The following is an 11238-nucleotide window of genomic DNA, read 5'->3' on the forward strand; positions in this document are numbered from 1 at the left end:
GAGTTTAGGGCTGTTGTACATAGGGTCGCTATGAGTCGCAGGCAACTCGATGGCACATAACAACAACAAACAACATATGTATATTCACCTCACTATGTATATATTCACTCACTATATATATTCACTCACTATATATATATTCACTCACTACATATATATTCACTCACTACATATATATTCACTCACTATATATATTCACTCACTATATATATATTCACTCACTATATATATATATATTCACTTCACTCACTATATAAATTCACTTCACTATATATATTCACTTCACTCACTATATACATTCACTTCACTCACTATATATATTCACTTATTGTGTGGAGAAAAATATACACACACACATTTATTTATGATGTGCTATCATGTCAGAACCGACCCCTAGCTGATTCTCCAGAGGGTTTTCAGAGGCAGTTAGTCTTGCTGGACTAGGCTGCCCATCCTTCTTCTGCAGAGCAGCTGGTGGATTCAAACCACATGCCTTGGGAATGGCAGTGCAGATTCTCAGTACTAGGCCACCAGAGTTCCATATATTATATTTTTTTTATCCTCCTAAGAGGGATCCTGGCACTATGATAATTTATAACTCAGGGTTCTTTTGGCATCAGGCACAAAGCCCAACATGGAAGGCAGACATCCTAAAGGTAAGCTGATAGATCACCTTTACATTAGTCAGACAGTTCTTTGAGATGAGAAAAGTTCCTAGAAAATTCATTTTATATATCTATTAATTAATTATATACTCTTCCTGCTACACTGATAGTATAAAATTTTCACAATCATCCTGCTGAACATCAAAAGGACTACTCTGTCTTATATAATATATAAGTGAGAATATAAGAAATTATCTTTTATCACAAGATTTTCTAGTGATTATGACTGTGTGTCGACTGACAAAGTTGTCAGTCAGATCTTATCATGAGATTTATCTTGCCTCTGATTCTTTGCTTAGTTCATGATAAATATATATATATATATCTCTTTGTGAGTAGTCTAAAATCCTTAGGGCTAATATACGATGTACTAGAACAAACAGGTCCATGCTAGAGAGGGTGAAACCAGAATGCTCCTTGGAGGCAAGGATTCTAAAGCTTTGTCTGACGTACTTTGGGTATGTTGCAAGGAGGAACCAGTCCTTGGAGAGGGATGCTATGCTTAGATGGGTGGAGGGACAGCGCAAGAGAGGAAGACCCTCAATGAGATGGACTGATTCAGTGACTGAGGTAAGGATGGTAGGCGTGTCAGAGACAGTAAGGTTGGCACAGGAGAGGGCAGGTTTCAGAACTATTGTACTTAGGGTCACTACATGTTTGAATGAGTTTCCAGATTGATTCATGTTGGGAAACAGGAGTGGCATCCACTTCCTAAACTAGATGCTTCTGGAAACTCTACAGACTCTCTTATAAATGTACAGAAATTATGTTAATTATAGAAAAGAGTTCAGGTCTTTTGTGCAAAGCTTACTCTGGGTCATATTCGACTCAACAACACTTAACCACTGCTAAATGAGACTAGTGCTGTTATATCTGGAGGATCATTCTTCCACTTTGCACATCACTCTTTGTCAATGTGCTGTATCAGGTAACCTGGGTTTGCTGTGATGCTGAACCTTGTGCCATGGGGCTATCAAATAGCATAATGGTTTCTCAATGTAAACAGTGTTTGATGGAGCTCTCAGTTGTAAAACAGGTTTAGAAGCAGGAGTGGCATCCACGTCCTAAACTACATGCCTCTGGAAACTCTATGAACTTGGAGAAACAACGATAGCTTTGGAAAGGCATTAGATCTTTTGTTCATGAGTTGACCTCGACTCGATGGCAATCAACAACAAGAAGTCACAAGCAACTTGATGTACATAACAACAACAAACTTATATTGATGCATGATAATAATTTGGTTGAGAGACATAAACTTCCCAGCTCACAGCTCAAGAATTATGTCATGTGACGTTCACTCTCTCACGAGCTATGTAACACCTACATGAGCTATGTTCAGCCACTGACACCATCACATGGTCTATGCTTCAAGCTCTGTTAGTCCAAGGAAAGAAGAATTATACCACTTCTTGGCTCATAACAACTCAGTAATTTTGGCATCTGTCTATTTTCTCTATTTACAGGATTTTGATATAAGGATTGAATGAGATAGTGGATTTGGCAGTGTTTCAACAAGTTTGTGACTGAAAACATGATTGTAATTTCTTTGGTTCTCTGCCTTAAACTAGGAAGCCATAGAAACAGAGGGTGGGTCTCTTCTAAATTTCCCCTGAGTGTCCTGCATAAGACTTTGTGGACAAGGGGACCTAAAGGCTCAGTTTTAAATTGGGAAAGCAAGAACAATCACACACAGTTCTCCAGACAGGCCTGCTTGCCAAATTTCCCTGGATATTCAAATTGCTTTTTTTTCCCCAGGGAAACTCAGAATCTACAATGACCTACAACAAAGTTCTGGGTCCCAAATGAAGAACTCTGACCACCTCATTCTGCTGTTTCCTCCCTCTCTTACTCAAAGGAAGCCTCTGTCAGATTGTGGATTTTTCAGGTTAATTCTAACTCCAGGTGAGAATAATTTGTGTGTCTTAATTTCACTCAGCCTGGAGCTCCAAAGGCGAAGCAGGGCACTGAGAGAGCCAGGTTATTCCTGTTAGGGATGAGGCTGTATCTGAGGACTCACCGGAGGTGACTTCTGTGGAGGGCTTGGAGGTCGAGGAGGTACCTCTTCCATGGAGACAGGTGAGAAAAGAGTTTCCTTGGAATTTTTTTTCTGGAAGGTATTCATAGCTGGCTCCTTACTCTCTCTCTCTCCTTAGGCATTTGGCTTAGGGAGGCAGTTGGGACAGCTGCCAGCCTTTTGTAAGGAGGACTGACAGAAGGAAGGGGAGGTGGCTTCAGCAACTAAGTTTAACCCTGTAAGTATTGGCTTCAGCAGCTGGCCCAGAGCATAGCCAGAAAGTACAGGAAAAAGGAAGAGTTGCACATTTGAGATGAATTCCAAGAAACAATTATGTAAGAGTATGGAGAAGTGAGAATAACACAGTACGAGATGGAAGATGGTGCTAGAAAATTGATAAGGCCCAGAATGTTTAAGAGTGTCATTAAAAGTGAACGCTAGTACTTACTTCAACAGCAGAGATACTAAATAGAGTAATTAACATGGCCATTGCACAAGGATGATACAAAATTTGTGAAGCATTCTGTACTTTTCTGTCTGAAAGGAATATATGGAATAAAAAAGAAAGGAATATATGATTAGGCATTGTATGTATAACAATTAACAATATGAACAAGAGGTGCATTATAAAGTGAACTGAGGGAGGGCAAAGGAGGAGGAAGGAGGAAAATATGCAACCACGAATGAAAGAAAACTCAACCTTTCATAAACTTTCATTAAAATCACAGTAAAGTAAATGTGTGCTAGGTAAGAATACAATCCCTCAAGCATAGATCAATAATTTTATTTTAGGGTGATAGTAGCTATCATTTATTAAACACCTATTATGTGCTATTTTAACATATAGGGAGCTCTTGTGGCCTAGTGGTAAGAAGGCACACTGCAATCCCAAAGACATGTGGTTCAAATCCACCTACTGCTCAGTGGGAGAAAGATGGACAGTCTCCTCCCTTGTGATTAACTGCCTCTGAAAATCTGCTGGAGAGTCAGCTATGGGCTGGTTCTGACTCAATAGCAATAACAACAACACATGTGCACAAAACATATCTTAATATGTATGTATATATTAATATGTATGTGCACATATTGAGATGTTTTATGCATGTGTTGTTATAGAAATGTATCTACATAGTGTATATAAATTACTTATATAGTGTTCATGACATCCATTTTTATATATTTTAAATCTTACTGTTTTAAAACAACCTGCTTGCTGAAACTGAGGAGGACCTCGTGCACTTGCTGCGAAGGGTCAGGGACTACAGCCTTCAGTATGGACTGAGGCTCAATGTCAAGAAGACAAAGATTCTCACCACTGGACCAATTGGCAGCGTCAGGATGGATGGCGAAGAGATTGAGATTGTTCACAGCTTCAGTTTGCTCAGCTCCACAGTCAACACTCTTGGCACCAGCAGTCAGGAAATCAAAAAGCGTATCGCGATGCGATGGGAAAGTCTGCCGTTAGGGACCTCTCAAACGTACTCAGGAGCAACAGTGTCTCTCTGGAGACTAAGGTGCGCCTGATACAGGCCATGGTCTTTGCAATCGCTTGTTATGCATCAGAGAGTTGGACAATGACTAGGGAGGACAGAAGAAGAATGGATGCTTTTGAGCTGTGGTGCTGGAGAAGAGTACTGAATGTACCATGGACTGCCAGGAAAACAAACAGATTCATCTTGGAGAGGATTAAACCAAGCTACTCCTCGGAGGCAAGGATTCTGGGGCTTCGTCTGACATACTTTGGACATGTTGCCAGAAGGGATGGGTCCTTGGAGAGGACATCATGCTTGGGAGGGTGGAGGGACAGCGCAGGAGGGGAAGACCCTCTATGAGATGGATTGATTCGGTGACTGGGGTAATCGGGATGGGTGTGTCAGAGGCAGTGCGGTTGGCGCAGGACAGAGCAGGGTTTAGGTCTGTTGTGCTTAGGGTCGCTATGAGTCGCAAATGACTCAACGGCACATAACAACAACAACAACAACAACAGTCATTTCTGATTCATAGAAACCTAACGTATATTGAAATGCAAAACCCAGAGAGTTTCAATGGCTACCTTCTCATAAATAGCTACAGGTCTTGCTTTCCAGGATCATCTGCAGGAGTTCAGCATTCAACCTTTCGGTTGGTTGTTGAGTGCCTTAATCTTTTATTCCACCTAAGAACTTACCTGCTTTAAGGTCATTACTGTTTGACAAAAACTAGAACGGTGTGGGTTTTGGGGTTGGCTTTTTTTTATATTACTCTAACTTATTTACAGTTTGAATACATTGTTTTTCACAAAAGATCCTCCCTGTTTCCTTCATCCCACCCCCCCCCCATCAAATTATGCAACCCTATGATTAAGACCCTACCCTCCTCCATCCTCACCTCTCTATTTCCACCCTCCCCCAGACACCTTGGATCCTCATACTCATTCTACAATAATGGTGAAAGTCAACATAGCTAACAAGCCACAGATCTGGAATTTCCACTTTTGACTTAGCAGATTCAAAAGTAAAGATTGGGATCTGTAACACCTGTGGCTGTAACTCAGGTCTACAGGCAGGAGGACCCACATTACTGTCTAGACTACGTAATGGAAATACAAGAATGTAGATACACTGAGATGCATTGAACTTAGAGATAAAGGGAACACTAACATTTCAGCATCTAGCATATTTTCACGAAGAATGCATGTGTTCTACATTTATTTGCCGATTCTGTTGTCCCCACCTGAAGCATTTTCTTAAGTGTGAGCAGCACAGCTCAGTTTCTGAGGTATTTACCAAAATACCTCGTGAGGAACAGTGTGGTTGGCAAACAACTTCTATGTTATTTTTATAAGACAGAGTAATAAAGTTCAGCTAGAAATGTCCTATATGCAATTTAAAGAATGAAGGCTAAAGAAAATGAGAGAAATCAGTTAGTTATATGTGCGTCAGGGTAATTGCTCTTTGCTAAATCTATTCCCTGCATTTTCATTCTCACTTCAAGATGAATCCGTTCTTTAACTAAAAAAAAAAAAAAAAAGACTAAATACTGTGAATGAAGTACATAAGTATTGTTGCAAACATTCTTCACCTTAATTTTCAGGAGATGAATTCCCTAATGATACCAGACTATAACACTCAGTCTTCATCAGGGGAGAACAAGAATCAGCATGATGCATTATAATGTATTCTTCTTGTTAAGAGGCAAAAAACAAAAGATTGTGGTGCACTTCAAGTTATTAATCATCAGAGATAGAAAAGGAATAGTCAAAGGACTACAAGAGAAATGTTGTTGTTACTGTTATATGCTGTGGAGTCCCCTGTGACTTATAGCGATCCTGTGTACAACAGTCCTAAACTCTGCTTTATCCTGTGCCAATCTCACTGTCTCCGACACACCCACCCCCATTATCCCAGCCACTGAGTCAATCCATCTCATCTCTCATCGAGGGTCTTCCTCTCCTGTGCTGTCCCTCCACTCTCCCAAGCATGGCATCCCTCTCCAAGGACTGATTGCAACATGTCCAAAGTATGTGAGACGAAGCTTCAGAATCCTTGCTTTCAAGGAGCAGCCTAGTTACACCCTCTCCAGGAAGAATCTGTTGTTCTCTTAGCAGTCCATGGTACATTCAATACTCTTCACCAGCACCACAGCTTAGGGGCATCAATTCTCCTTCTATCATCCCTAGTCATTGTCCAGCTCTCTGATACATAGCAAGTGACTGCAAAGACCATGGCCTATATCGGGTGCACCCTAGTCTCCAGACAAACATAATTGTTTTTCAGTACTCTGGAGAGGTCTCTGAGAGGTCTCTAACTTTCCCAATGCAATATGTCTTTTCATTTCCTGGCTGCTGGTGCCAAGAGTGTTGATTGTGGAGCCAAGTAAACGACCGCTGTTTAGAATCTCAGACTCTTCACCATCTATCATGATGCTGCCAACTGGCCCAGTGGTGAGAAAACTTGTTTTCTTGATATTGAGAAATAAGCAGAGAAAAATGAGTCAAACAATAGAGTCAGACAACATCAGAAAATATTAGTTAGAGAATACAAGTGAGAAAGGGAGAACCTATGGCTTTATCCTATTGCAAAATTCTCATATTACCTATTTGAGTAACTCATTGGCATAAAGCCACGATAAACTACCCTTTTCTCCCTAAACTACGTCAGACTTTGACCATGTCTTCTCAGTTCGATTACAGTCCTCATTTCCACTCTTCTCCCACCAACCTTTACCCCAAACAAACTAGTTTATTTCTGACTGTGGCATTAATGATTAAACTGCAGCTTAATTAATTGTCTCAGGAAATGTTGCTCTTTCTGATGGAATTTGGTTACCGATTCTGAGAGCAAAACAAAAACAGAAAAAACACAGAAGGTACTAGTCAAGTTAATTATTTTAATGGTCAAAAGACATCATTAAGAGGTAAAAGACAATTCACAAGCAGGAGAAATCATTCATAGTATGCATGTTTGGTAAAAGATGTGTGTCTAGACTGTATGAATAACTACAAAAAGTCATAAAAAAAGGATACATAATAAAATTTTAAAATGAGCACAAGTTCGATATGATAAAAGTTTAAAATGAGCACAGGTTGGGTATTTCACAAAAGAATATATCAAATTGACCAATGAACTTCCTTAGTCATTCTATTATACTAATCAATGCTTTGAAATCAGAACTGAATCACTTGGGAGGAGATTGCCCTTTCTTCTATCATGAAGCCACTGTCCATTCAAATTGCCAGATAAATGTGACCTTCAGAATAGCAGTGTAGCTCTCAAGGATAATGTCATCGGAGCTCCCTCATTTATCATTGCTATTGTTGTTGTTGTTAAGTGCCGTGGAATCAAGTACACCTCACAGCAACCTTATGAACAACAGATCTAAACTTTCACTTTTTCTGTGCCGTCTCAACATCTCTAACACGCTTGAGCCCATTGCTGCAGTTACTGTGTGATTCCATCTGGTTGAGGGTCTTCCTCTCTTTTACTGGCCCTCCACCTCTCCATGCCTGGTGTCCTTCTCTAGGGAATAGCTTCTCCTTGCAACATGCCCAAAGTATGTGATATGAAGTTTTGTTATCTTTGCCTGAAAGGGACACTCTGGCTACAACTTCTCAAGACATATTCTTTTGTCAGTTCATGGCATATTTTGTACTCTTCTCATAGGTATCAATTGTTCTTCTGTCATCCTTATCCATTGTTCAATTCAGATGCATAGCAAGTGATTGGAAAGATCATGGCCTGAATCAAGCACATCATAGTTTTCAAACTGACATCAATGCTCCTCAATAATTTGGGAAGGTCCCTGACTTCAGACTTGCCCAATGCAATATTCTCCCTGATCTTTTGTCTGCTAGTACCAATGGTGTTAAATTGGAATCCAAGTGAGATGAAGTCATTAACAGTCTCAAGCTTTTATCCATCTCTCATGATGCTGCCCATTGTTCTAATTGTGAGAATTTTTATTTTCTTGACACTGAGAGGCAATACATATTGAAGGCTTTATTCTTTGATCTTGTGCAGCAAGCACTTCAAGTCCTCCTCACTTTCAACAAGCAAGGTGATCTTGCAGAGTGATGGTTGTTGATGAGTCTTCCTCTAATCTTGATACTATTTGTCATTTGGGAGATAAAAATTATAACTTTAACATGACACCACTCAATGAGATAGTAGAGTAACTAAAAAGAAAAGGGATAATATTAAGCGCTTATGAAAGTGTTAAATAACCATAATTCTCATACATTACTGGTTGCATTGTTGTTGTGAACCATCAAGACAGAGTAAACCCATAGCGGATGCTCCAGTGGATATTTAGAGGCAGTAACAAACAGATTCATCCTAGAGAGGGTTAAACCAGGCTGCTCCTTGGAGACAAGGATTCTGGGGCTTCGTCTGACATACTTTGGACATGTTGTAAGGAGGGACAGGTCCTTGGAGAGGGACATCATGCTTGGGAGGGTGGAGGGACAGCACAGGAGGGGAAGTCCTCTATGAGGTGGTTTGATTCAGTGACTGGGGTAATCGGGATGGGCGTGTCAGGGACAGTGCAATTGGCACAGGATAGAGAAGAGTTTAGGGCTGTTGTACACAGGGTCGCTATGAGTCACAAGCGACTCGACGGCACATAACAACAACAACAAATTACACAAGGTGACATTGTTCATCCTTCCACAGAGCAAAGGGTGGATCTGAACCATGTGCCATTGGTTTAGCAATGCAACTTCTTACCACTAGGCCACCACAACTCCCATTGCTGGTGCAAATGTAAATTTATTGGAAACCAAAACTATACATATTCAAATGCTGTTGTTGTGAAATGCAACTTAGTACTATGATTCAGCATGATTCTATGAACAATACCTTGCCCTATCATGCACAATCCTCAAGATCCTCCTCATCTCTGATATACTCAAGCCCATTGTTACAGTCACTGTTTTAACTCATCTTGTTAATGGTCTTTCTCTTCTTTTTGGACTTTCAACTTGTCCATCCTATCTTTTTCCAAGGACTGGTCTCTCCTAGTAACATGCCCAAAGTATGTGAGAGAAGTTTCACCATCCTTGCCTCTAAGAAGCACCTTAGTTGTGCTTCCTTCAAGATAAATTTGTTTGCTCTTTTGGCAGTCCAAGGCATACATTCTTCTATTATCTTTACTCATTATTCAACTTTCAGGTGCATAGGAAGCAATGGAAAATACCATGACTTGGGATCAGGTACACCCTAGTCTTTAAACTAACATCCTTGTTCTTTAAAGTTTTAGAGAGGTCCTTGACAGTAGGTTTTTCCAATGCAAGATATCTTTTTCTTTCTCAACTGCTGGTACCAAGGGTGTAGATTATGGATCCAAGTAAAAGAAATTTTTTTACAATTTTGATCTTTTCTCCACTTATCATGAGTTTGCCTATTGGTCCATTGGTGAAGATTTTTGTTTTCTTGATTTTAGGGTATAATGCATTTTGAAAGCTATAATCTTTGATATTCTGCAGTAAGCACATTACGTTCTCTTCACTTCCTGCAAACAAAGTTACATCATCTCCATAGTACAGGTTGTTGATGATTCCTAGGACCTAGAAACTCTCTTCCAAATGTTTACCCTAAAAGAAACATAGATGAAATTCTCGTTTATGTATCTAGTTTTCAAACAATGTAGATTTGGTTTGTTTTGAATCCAGTGCTATTATATAAACTTGTATAACAAATCAGTCCTTAAGTCAAATATATCTGTAAAATAAATTTTGAGAAGTGAAATTGCTGAGTTAAAGTCTGTTTCTGTAATGCTTAGAACTTTCTATTTATACCTTTTGTCAATTTTTATTGAGTCTTTCCTTCCCTTTTTGTAAATTTCTAAGTGCTGTTTGTATTGGTATTATTATTGCCTTTGTTGCAAATATTTCCTATTACTTTTATTTATGGATTTTAAACTTGACACAACATGATAAAGTATGTAAATCTTAAGCATATGTAGCCTAATTGACAGTTACACATAACTGTGTAATAATTGTTGCTTCTATGTGTCCTTCAGTTGACTGCACCTCTTACCAACCTTATGCACAATAGCTCTGAACTCTGTTCAGTCTCATTGTCTTTCACACATTCACCCCCATTATCCCAGTTCCTATGTCAATCCATCTCCTCCAGGATCTTTCTTTCCTGCACTGACCCTCCACCCTCTTAAGCGTGATATCCTTCAAGGACTGGTTCTTCCCAATAACATATGAAAATTATATGAGACAGACCTTCAAAATTGTTGCCTCCATGAGCAATTTGGTTTCACCCTCATCAGGACAGACCTGCTTATTCTCTCGGCAGACTATGAGACTATGATATGTTCAATACTCTTCTCCAGCACCACAACTCAAAGGCATCAATTCTTCTTCTGTCATCCTTAATCATTGTCCAGCTCTCTGATGCATCGCAAGTAATTATGAAGACCATGGCTTGGATCAAGCACACCTTAGTTTCTGAATTTGTTACTTTATAACTCTTTGAAGATGTCCCTGGTAGCTGACATTTATAATGCAATTCATCTTTGGATTTCCTGACTGTAGGTACCAAGAGTGTTGATTGTGGGTCTAAGCAAGATGAAACAGTTAACAACCTCAATCTTTTCTCCATCTATCATGGTGCTATCAATTGTCCCAAAGGTGAGAATCTTTGTGGTTGGTTGTTGTTTTGGTTTTTTTACCTGTTGAGCTGTAATCCATACTGGAAACTACAGTCCTTGACCTTCTGCAGCAAACGCTTCAGGTCTTCCTCAGTTTCAGCAAACAAGGTTTCATCATCTGCATAACACAGAGGCTTTTTTGTTTGGTTGGTTTTTGGTTTTTTTAAATTTTATTTTATTAATTTTAATGAACATTTATAGAAATTTTGAATTTCCATTCATTTATTATTGCACTTTTCTCCCTGCCCACACCTTCCCCCACCCCGAGTACACTCCCCTCTTGGAAAATTAAAAAAAAAATCTCTCATTGGTATACAATCCCCTTGTACCCTCACCCCACCCCACCGCCCTGAATATACTCCACTATGCAACCTTAATTCTGGACTCTTGTGATAACCATAATACCCCATCATATAT

At 39.6% G+C, this 11238-nt stretch overlaps 1 protein-coding gene across 2 annotated transcripts in view; it reads right to left on the reverse strand.

Moving 5' to 3' along the window:
• Positions 1–2827, reverse strand: part of SLC15A2 (solute carrier family 15 (oligopeptide transporter), member 2) — a 54047-nt gene extending 51220 nt beyond the window's left edge. For both annotated transcript variants that reach the window (XM_006884241.1, XM_006884240.1), the window contains exon 1: positions 2686–2827. In XM_006884241.1, the coding sequence (XP_006884303.1) occupies positions 2686–2790 (105 nt within the window). In that variant the 5' untranslated portion in view covers positions 2791–2827. The remainder of the gene's footprint in view (positions 1–2685) is intronic.
• Positions 2828–11238: the final 8411 nt, after the last annotated feature.

The sequence above is a fragment of the Elephantulus edwardii genome, unplaced genomic scaffold (assembly GCF_000299155.1).
Source record: "Elephantulus edwardii isolate Elephantulus edwardi_28Jun2011 unplaced genomic scaffold, EleEdw1.0 scaffold00032, whole genome shotgun sequence".
NCBI classification, from domain to species: domain Eukaryota; kingdom Metazoa; phylum Chordata; class Mammalia; order Macroscelidea; family Macroscelididae; genus Elephantulus; species Elephantulus edwardii.